The 11,233-nt window shown below is 35.8% G+C and overlaps 1 protein-coding gene across 1 annotated transcript; it reads right to left on the bottom strand.

The window, feature by feature from the left end:
* Nucleotides 1–10,168: 10,168 nt before the first annotated feature.
* On the bottom strand, nucleotides 10,169–10,711 carry LOC124542567. The gene has a single exon (XM_047120504.1). The coding sequence runs from the start codon at nucleotides 10,709–10,711 to the stop codon at nucleotides 10,169–10,171; it is 543 nt and encodes a 180-aa protein (XP_046976460.1).
* Between the last annotated feature and the right edge of the window lie 522 nt (nucleotides 10,712–11,233).

The raw sequence follows: 11,233 nt of genomic DNA, 5'->3' as shown, positions 1-11,233 counted from the left end.
ACGGTACCTATAAAGGAAATTATTCCTAAATAGTCTGAAGTTAAATACAATTAGATCAAGAGGTAGTTCGATTTATTCGGAACGGTACCTATAAAGGAAATTATTCCTTCCTTCCTAGTAGAACATAAATATGTCACAAATACCATCTTTAGAGTCTTTGGACTGTGACGGCGACCCAGCCTCAGTTGGTCTACTCTGGGAAAAGTGGAAACGCGCCTAGGATTGTATTTAATGGCAACTAATGTTACCACACCTGAAGCCAAAAGAGCATTGCTTCTATATATGGGCGGGCTACCCCTACAAGAAATATATTATAATATACTTGGTGCACATGTAGAAACCAATACTGATAACGACGATGTTTTTACTGTTGCTATAAACAAGCTCGATGAATACTTTGCCCCCAAACAAAGCTGGGTCTATGAAAGTCACTTATTTAGACTGATCAAACAAGAAACTGGGGAAAAATTCGACAAGTTTCTAGTAAGACTCAGACATCAGGGTTCTAAATGTAAATTCACTGCCCCAGACAAACATATGATTGATCAAATCACTGAGAAGTGCGAGTCAGTCAAATTAAGGAAAACAATTCTAACACTTGGTAATGACGTGACCCTTGACAAAATTGTTTCTGAGGCCAACGCACTAGAGACTGTCAATCGACAACTTAACAATTTTGATTTACCGGGGTCAAGTAAAGATCTGACGGTGAGTAGAGTGGAGGTTTCTAAAAGACCTTTAAATAGAGATTCATGTATACGTTGTGGTGGTAATCATTCAAGCGATTCAAAATTTTGCCCAGCTCGTAATAAGAAATGTCTTAAGTGCGGATTTGTTGGACATTTCCGCAAATTGTGTAGAACTAGGGCGAGCAAATGCAAAATTAATGATGGCATTCCTAAAACTACTAACACCAGTAAAAGGTCTAAAGGCAAGCCGGAAGAAGTAGATTACATTTTTCATATTGATAATGGTGATACCATTAGATGTACACTAGGGGGAGGTAGAAGTTGAAATGTTAATAGATTCCGGTAGTAAGTGCAATATAATTAATGATGTTACATGGCAAATCCTTAAAAAATAAGGGGGTTCTTGTTGAAAATCAAGTTAAATCTCCAAACAAGAAATTTATGGCCTACGGCAGCTCTAATGCTTTACCTGTGCTAGGATCTTTTGACGCCACCATAACAATTGGTAACAGTTACCCTCGAACCAAGGGCACATTTTATGTAGTAAAAGATGGTACTAGAAATTTACTTGGAAAAGACACCGCCTCGTTCCTGGGCGTTCTTAAGGTTGGGCTAGGAATAAATTCAGTTAATGGTATGTTCCCTAAATTTAAAGACGTTCAAATTCATATCCCTATAGATAAATCAGTTAAGCCATTTGCTCAGCCTTGTCGTAGAGTCCCTGTCCCTCTAGAATCTAAAATTAGTAAAAAATCCAAGAACTTGTTGAGTTGGATATTATAGGACCAGTTAATGGCCCGTCTGATTGGGTCTCTCCCTTGGTACCAGTCTTAAAAGCGGATGGCGATGTACGCATCTGTGTGGACGTGAGAAAAGCAAATAAAGCTATCGTCAGAGAAAAGCACCCTTTGCCGATTATGGAACAACTAATTCCAAAATTTAGAAACCCAAAAATTTTCTCGAAACTTGTTTAAAAAAATCTTTTCACCAATTAGAAATAAGTGAGGACTGTAGACACATCACTACCTTTATCTGTAGCTGGGGACTATTTAGATATAAGAGGCTCATGTTCGGGACCTCGTGTGCCCCTGAATATTTTCAAAAAAATTGTCAACTTTATCGATGATACAGTCGTATATGGTAGCAATGAGGTTGAACATAGCGCAAGACTCAAAAAAAAAAGTCTTGCAAGTTTTAAAAGAGAATAATGTTTTGTTAAACGACAGTAAATGTGCATTTGGGGTGAAATAAATAGATTTTCTTGGTCATCAATTATCCGGCAATGAAGTTAAGCCTTTAGATAAATATGTAACTGCAATAGAATCGTTTCGAGAACCAAAAGCGGTTGAGGAGTTACAAAGTTTTTTAGGGCTTGTTGGGAAATGGATCCCTAACTTAGCTACTTGAACAGAACCCTTGCGCGAGATTCTAAGACTAAAACTAGGCAAGGGTGCAGATATCACCTCTTATTGGCGCCATAGTAAAAAAAAAAAACAAGCTTTTGAGGGGCGCGCTAAGATTCAAATCAAAACCTTAGGCTATTATGATCCGCTTGATCGTTCACAAGTCTTCGCTGATGCTAGTCCAGTCGGTTTGGGAGCTGTGCTCGTCCAACATGGCACTAATGGGCCTCTAATGATTGCATATGGCAATAAAAGTCTCTCAGACCGCGAGAAATGGTATTGTCAGACCGAGAAGGAAGCTCTTGCGTTGGTCTGGGCGGTAGAACATTTCAACATGTACCTATTTAGAAAAGATAATTTTGTACTTGTCAGCGATCACAAGCTATTAGAGGTGATATTTGGACCTGATTCTAAGCCATGTGCGAGAATCGAACGTTGGGTTTGCGTTTGCAATCATATAATTTTAAATTGATCTATAGTTCAGGCAAGGAAAATATTGCAGATTCTCTGTCGCGACTGTGTTTAGTTCATGAGTCCCCAGAGCCATTTGACGATGATAATTATTTGAACTTAGTTGTTGATCAATATCGTCCTGTAGCAATTGCCCTGCAAGAGTTAAAGCAAGCTGAGGAGGATTTAGAGCTAAAATTAGTTAGGAATGGAATATATAACAATAACTGGGACCAGAGTGTTAATGTTTATGAGGTCTTTGACTTAACTTTGTTTTCAAAACAATTTACTGTTATGCGGAAATAAAATTGTTATCCCGTCATGTTTGGGGTCAAAAGTTCTAGTTATTTTAGATTATTATAGTAGATACAAAGAAATCAAAATCACTAAAAATATAGATTCTGCACATACCATTTCCATGCTCAAAGAAGTATTTTCTCGGTGAGGCTCACCTGTAAAACTCCCGCAGAACTCTTTTTTTTAGGCGTCAGTTTAGAGATAACTTGCCTTCCGTGATTGATATTGAATTTACTGATCTAGAAGCCAGAGACAGGGATACTTTAATGAAAAACGAAGGGAAAGAATATGCAGATAGAAAGAGGCAAGCGACGACATCTAGTATAGATATTGGAGAGAAGGTATACGTTAAAAATACAGTGAAGGAAAATAAGTTGTCCACCACATTCGGTCATGTGACACACAGTTGTTAATAAAGAAGGAAACGACGTCGTACTGGTAAATGATGACAACGGAAAACGGTTACGTAGAAATATAGTACATTTGAAGAGGGTTGAAGGAAACTGGAGAGTCTCTACAAATGGGGAAGAATCTGGAGAAGAATCTTCAGGAAATAACGATATTGTCGACGACACAGTGAGTGATGAAAATAAATAAGATATGAGTAAAAATATAAATTACATGCTGTTGAAGATTGATCTTTATGTAAACTGATTTGTATTTGATTATACTTGTGTAACCTAATTCCATTTTTCCTAATTTTGTAAAAGGTAGATGTAGTGTATTATAAGAGGTAGTTTATAAATAAATATGGACAAGCCTACGCGTAAGGCGAGCAATAGTGGGGGGTACGGCCATTGGCCATATCATAATCAGTTAGTTTGCCGTACGAGCAAGACGTGTCCGTTATAAATCGAACTGTGTTGTTTCATTATTATATATATATTATTATTATATATATGTATATCTTAGCATTCAATCTTTATTCTTTTCAATTTTGTGTTGTTATAATTAACTTTCTTTAATTTACCTTCCTATCGCTTTATTTACATAAAATAAACAAATAATAAAAGTTTACAGTTTATGTCAGTTGTTAATTGTCATCTGTGTCATTGACAAATTGACATTTAATAACAGATAATATAGTTATAATTCTTTTCATTAGTTTGTAGATACTTTACATAGATATCTACTGAAGATTACATAGATATCTATCCAATTGGCATCTAAACATTTAGACTAGACATAGATAATAAATGTCTATAATTATTTTAGAACATAATAATAATATTCTTTATTGTACACCAAGACAAGTATAACACACAGGAAATAAATATAAGAAAATAAAGCATGGCACAAAAGGCGGCCTTATCGCTGAAAAGCGATCTCTTCCAGGCAACCTTGGGGCAGAGGAAATGGTCTATTAAAGGCATAGGTGTACAATTTTTATAAATGGAATATTCAATATACATACATAAGAGTATATTTGTGCATACAAAAATAAATAGATACATATACACAGGCAAACATACATGTATAATCAATAAATATATAAATAATATATAAACTAATCGATAAATAATAATAACAAAGAAATATTTATATAATACCAAGTTACATTTCTAGGAAATGTTTCTTGACAGCTTTTTTAAAAACTGGCAGTGATTGTGCACGTCTAATGGACAGAGGTAGGGAGTTCCAAAGACGGGATGCTTGAACAGTAAAGGATTTGCTAAAAAAATTTGAGGAGTGGGAAGGAATTTCAAGAATCAAATTGCTTTCAGATCGAAGGGAACGCTCGTGGGAATCACTAAGGAATTTAAATCGTTCTTTTAGGTATGGAGGGGAAACAGGATTGAACGGTATACAGTACAGCAGATTGAGAATATGAGTATTCCTGCGAAGGCGAATTGGGAGCCACTTGAGCTTCTTGCGAAATTCGGATATATGATCATATTTCCGTAAACCAAATATGTAACGTATACATAAATTTTGAATGCGTTCAAGCTTATTTAGTTGCGCCTCAGTGATGTCGACATAGCATGTGTCAGCATAATCAAGAATTGGTAAAAGAAGGCTATGTGCAAGCACAATTTTAGTAGGAATCGGAAGCATATTACGCAATCTGCGGAGTGATCCAGCTGAAGCGAATATCTTACGACTTATGTCACATATTTGTGGTCCCCAGGAGAGATGTTGGTCAAACAAAATACCCAGATTTTTGACACTGTCACTGTAAGAAATTTCAATATTATCGAATATTATTGGTGGTAGCTGCGTTCTATCGATTCGAGCTAGTAATTATATTTATATATTTATAAATCATTGAAAATGTTTATTAGTATTTGTTTATTTTATAAATTGTATGTATGTGGGAAGTTTGGAGTAAGATTTTACTTTATTATATTATATATTAAATTGTATGTGATCTGCATATAACTATATAATCATTGCCAAAACTGATTTTGAATGAAACTATTAGTTGTTTTGTTTTTTGTTTTATTTATTTTATTTTTTTTTCATTTATAAGCATTCTATAGGTATATAGTTATTGTGAGATTAAAAATTGTAGTAGTATTGTAATATTTTTAAACAATTTTACTATGAGATTTTCCTCTTGTTGCTATTATAGTAGATACCTATATATATTTGTTTTGCTTCTTTCTTTTGTTTTGTTTCTTGTTTTATTTTTTATTTATAAGCATTGTATAGGTATATAGTTATTGTTAGATTAAAAATTGTAGTAGTATTGTAATATTCTTAAACAATTACAATATGTGATTTTCTTCTTGTCGCTATTATAGTAGATATATATATATATATATGTATTTTGTTTTGCTTACTTTGCCAATATGTATTTTATATATTATTTGTTGTGCAATGATGTTTTATACTTGTAGATGTAGTGATACAACATAGTTTTAATTTTAGAAGATATTTTAAATGGTGAAATTGATGAATTTTATCGATAGTTATATAGCATCATTGGTGTTTTGTACTTTAGTTGAATTTTCTCATAGATGATTGTATGTAATTGTGTGTTTTCTTACAATTTACTGACGGGGTAAAAATATTTAGTATTACATAATATTTAGTTTATAGTATCTCTTATTATATAGTATTATATTATTACATTAGTCTTATTTTTTATATAGGTATATTTATTTTATTTTATATTGTTATCAATCTATTTTATTTAACATGAGCCAAATATCTGATAATGATAGTGTTTATGATTCAGCTTCGGCTGATTCGGAGGACAGCTTCCACAGTACTGCTGCACCTTTAAGTTCACTTCTGAAATCTAATTTCTCTTCAGTTCCCAAAAACTTCAATGTAGTCCATCTAAATGCCCAAAGCATCCCTGCTCATTATCCCTATCTTCTCTCGTCTTTTGACTCCAAAAACATTCACGCAATTCTTGTTTCTGAAACCTTCCTTAAGCCTTCTCTTCCTTCGACCTCTTACACTATTCCAGGTTTCCATCTCATACGAAACGACCGTACGAATAAGAGAGCTGGCGGGGTCGCTATATACCTTCGCAGTCAAATACGTTTTACCATATTAGATAAATCACCCTCTGAATACTCAGAAACTGCTGAACATATTTTTATAGAACTTCTGTTTGGTAGTTTAAAAGTTTTATTAGGAGTTTTTTACAGTCCATCCTTGCACATTAATTATTTCCAAACTTTTGAAACTCTACTGGAGCAATATGTATCTGCAGTGGATCATACTATAATATTGGGTGATTTTAATACTTGTATTATAAAGAATGATGCTCGTGCGAAAAGACTCAGTAATATCATAAACAGCTCAAATCTGCATCTACTTCCTTCCAATGCCACACATTTCTTCCCGAATTGCATCCCATCCCAATTAGACCTAATGATTGTATCCTCGCCTAATCATGTCCATTTCCACGGCCAACTTCCGGCTGAAGCCTTTTCCTATCACGATCTTATTTTCCTTTCATACAAAGTCCGACCTCCGAAAGTTAAGCCCACAGTTGTTATGCGACGAAGCTTCAAAAATTTTGACAATAATAATTTCATGCACGACCTCAGTAATATAAATTGGGATAGTGTTTTTGCTGCTACCACTAAGACCGCCTTTGCACGCTCTTATTTTCTTTTCTTTGTTGTAATTAAATAAATAAATACTGATGGGATTTGCATAAATTGTACCGATAAGGTTAAAAATCTTGGTGTCATTTTAGATAGCTCACTTAGGGCACCGCAGGTGTCAAATGTTAGCCGAAAGATTTTTGCTACAATAGGTACCATTAAGCGTTGGAAAAACCTGTTAACTATAAAAACAAAAATCACTTTAGTCAACTCACTATTACTTCCTATCCTCGATTATGCTGATGCTTGTTACATAAATCCCACACAAGAACTGTTGGATAAGTTGGAGCGGTTACAAAATCCATGCATTAGGTACGTATTTGGGTTGAAGAAATTTGACCATATTTCTCAATACCGTTCTAAACTTCAGTGGTTATCTGTTCGGTATCGTAGAAATTTCCATGCTCTTTGCACTCTCTTTACCATCCTTTTTCATCCCCACACTCCTCACTATCTTAAAGAACGCTTTGCTTTCTTTACAATTGACTCTCCTCCGCATCCTAATCTTCGGTCCAGAAGTGACAATAAATTAAAATTACCAATAAGTCACTCTAAGTGTTACAACGAATCTTTTACAGTTAAAACTGCTAAACTGTGTGAATGATTTGCCGTATACCATTCGGCATTCAGAAACAATTAACATCTTCAAAAATCGATTAAAACGTTATTATTTGGCTTTGCAAAACGAACATGTAGACGACAATATACTCGTATCTGTTTCATTTGTATTTTTTGTTAATATATAGGATATATATGTAGCTTTGCCAATTAAAAAATGACCAGGTGTAAGTGGCTCATTATGAAAATCTAACTCGTTAACAGGGGTCAAAGGTCTTGAGTTAAGGCACGCCTCTATTTGACATAGCAGGGCTAGCATTTCTTCATAAGTTAGGTTGGCTGTCAGAATTATTTTCAAGTGGTATTTCATCGACTTCACGCCGGCCTCCCACAATCCACCCATGTGAGGACTATAGGCTGGTATGAAATGCCATTGTGTGCCGTCAAGGGCAAGGGTTTCTGCAATCTGACCTTCAAATTCTAATTAGGCTTCCTTCCAGGCTATTGAAAGTTCCTTGTTTGCGCCCACAAAGTTTCTACCTTGGTCGCTCCATAGATGCGCACATCTGCCACGTCTAGCGACAAATCTTCTCATGGCAACAATGAAAGAATTGGATGTCATATCTCCCACGAGCTCAAGATGGATGGCCTTGGTCGACATACAAACAAATATGACAATGTATGCCTTTGTTATTTTAGCTCTTCTACCTTTAGACATCAGGATGTGATATGGACCAGCGAAATCCACGCCACTGTTATAAAAAGGTCTCGATGGAGTTACTCTTTCTCGTGGTAAGTCTCCCATTAGCTGCGATTTTACGGCAGCATTTTGCTTAGCACATATAAGACATTTTCCATATTTGTGTTTAACTATTTTTTTTGCTTTCAGGATCCAGTACTTCAAGCGTAAGTATCCCAACATGAGTTGCGGTCCACCGTGCAGCGTCTTCAAGTGTGCGTCTTCGACAATAAGATTAGACAGGTAAGTATCATAGTCTAGTATTACAGGATGTCTACTGTCTTTATGTCAGCATTCTGCAATCTACCGCCCACCCTGAGGATATCATCTCCGTGAAGGTAAAGTTGTAATGACTTTAATTTGCTATTTTCTTTTACATTTCCTTTAGCTTCAAATAATCAATATATTTTTGAAAACTGTCTTTTTGGACTAGTTTAATGCATGTCTTTAACGCTTCATCTAACTCTATTGTTGTGATTGCTGTATCTTTGTCCTTCAATTTACGTCCTCTTAAAAATCTTTTACTGTATGTTATCACTTTGAGTAATTCTGTTAAAGTATCACAATTTTCAAATTTTCAAATTAATCTTTTATTTTCTTTTTCTATTTTCAGGTTTGCATGTATAATATCTTTACATTCTAGGTTTGTAGCTGTGTTCCGGGGCCGAGTAAATTCAATTTCTTCATTTTTTAGCCATACTGGACCATTCCACCACATATTATTCTCCTTTAGATCAAGCAATGAACATCCTCTTGTGGCTACATCAGCGGGGTTATCTTGTGATTGTACATGATACCAATTGTGATTACCAATGTCTTCCAGGATCTCAACCACGCGATTCCTCACGAAGATATTCCATCGGGCAGGATCTCCAAATAGCCAAGACAGGACTATAGCGTATTCTCATAGCTTCCTTTATTTGTTTTAGGAGACCAGCTAATAACACTGCTCCACATAGTTCGAGACGAGGTAAGGATTTGGCCTTTATTGAAGCTACACGTGTTTTAGCTGCGATGATTGTAGTTTTTACATCGCCTGTCTCTGTCATTACTCTTAAATAATAGGCAACTGCTGCATATGCCTGATTGGATGCATCGCAGAATCCGTGAACTGACACATTTTTCATTAGGTTTTCAGTTGTTTGGAGCCATCGATCTATGTATTTCTATATCAGGTAAGTATATAAAACTGTTTCGCAGGTCTATCCATTCGTCAGCTGCTGTCTGATCTACTTCTTCATCCCAAGTCAGTTCTTGCATCCACATCCTTTTAATAGGTAATTTACAAGGTAAGACAGAAGGTGCTAACCAGCCAAGCGGGTCAAACAAACATTGAATGTGAATTGTTCGCTTCGTGATTGTATTAGACAAGGTAGGCATGTTTAGGGTATATTGAAATTTCTCCTTGCCCATATTCCACTGTAGTCCTAGTGCTCTGATACTGCTATCAATTGTGATGTCTAGGTTTACTCTTGAACTTCTTTGATTAGGTTCGAATTGTTTCAGAAAGTCTGCGTCGTTAGAGCACCACTTTTGTAAGATGAAACCTCCCTTTCGTAAGATCATGTCAATATTCCTTGCAAGCTTTATAGCCTCGGGTGACAGACATGAGATCGTCCATATAAAAGTCTTGTTTGATTATAGCGGCTGCGTCGGGACAATTATAGCCTTCATCTTCGGCAACTTGATGTAACGTTCTGACTGCTAAGAAAGGAGCAGAAGTAGTCCCGAAGGTTACTCTTAGAAGACGATAATCTGTGACAGGATCAGCTGTGTTACTTCGCCAGAGAATTCTCTGTCGATCGCTATCTTCCTTAGTGACTAGAATTTGGCGATACATTTTTTGTATGTCTGCGACGAAATACACTCTTTTCATGCGCCATCTCAGAACTAGGCTTCTCGTGTCATCTTGTAATTGTGGACCAACTAGTAATTCATCATTGAGTGATATTTGATTATATCCTTTTATGACGCATTAAAAACTGTTCTAACCTTAGTTGTTTCCTTTTTGTTTTTAACTATAGCGTGATGCGGTAGGTAGACAGATGGATTGTTTATTTCGTGTTGTGGTACTTCTTCCATATGTTCCATGTCTTTGTATTCTTCCATAACCTTAATGTATTCCTCCTTCAAACCTCTATCTTTTTCAAATCTTTTCTCTAATTGATTTAATCTTCTTAGTGCTATGTCTCTTGTTTTTCCTTCTGTTGATAGCAATGTATTTGTTTTTGTTGGTAACTTCACAATGTACCTTCCCTCTTCTGTCCTGGTGGTGGTAGCTTTATATATCTCTTCACACTTTCTTTCTTCTGGTGTAGGTAGTCTTTTTTCATCTATATCCTTTTCCCACATTTGCTTTAACATATCATCCAGGTCCGGATTCAGGTGCATGCTTATAATTTCATCTCTATTAACCTTTTTTTGTATGCTTCCAAATAGAATCCAACCCAGGCTGGTATTTTGGGCACATGGAGTACCTGGGGGACCCTTGATTACTTCACTCTTCATAATTTTATTTATTTATTTAATTTTTATTGGGCACATACATCAACACCCAGTAGCATGTCTACTCGTCCTGGTTGGTTAAAGCTTGGATCTGCCAGAACAAGACCTTCCAAGGGCAGCCAGGTGTTTATCGAGATGCTTTGTGTTGGTAATTGCTTTGTGAGTCGCGTTGGCATAACGTAAGTCTTGATTTTGATTTTAAATTCTTCATCATATCTCGAGAAGATATGAACTTCAGTGGCATGTTTCACATTCGTTATTGTAGAGCCAACACCAGTGATGGTTCCGTTCACACGCGTCCTCTTCAGACGTAATGACTGCGCGGCTCTCTCGCTTATGAATGTTGCTTGCGAACCGTTATCCACGAGCGCTTTAACTACGGTCGCGTTTCCATAGTCGTCTGTTATTTTTACTAACGCAGTAGCCAGTAACGCTATGCTTGATTGAACACAGGTGCCTTGTGATTCAAAATCAAAATAAACTTTATTCAAGTAGGCTTTTATAAGCACTTTTGAATCGTCATTT

This window comes from Vanessa cardui, chromosome W (assembly GCF_905220365.1).
Source record: "Vanessa cardui chromosome W, ilVanCard2.1, whole genome shotgun sequence".
Lineage (NCBI taxonomy): Eukaryota > Metazoa > Arthropoda > Insecta > Lepidoptera > Nymphalidae > Vanessa > Vanessa cardui.
The sequence above is the reverse complement of the archived record's forward strand: the minus strand, read 5'-3'. Positions and strand labels throughout refer to the sequence as shown.

Bases quoted from the DNA above. Each gene is read 5' to 3' on its own strand.
- LOC124542567 (XM_047120504.1), bottom strand. From the start codon at position 10,711: ATGAAGAGTGAAGTAATCAAGGGTCCCCCAGGTACTCCATGTGCCCAA.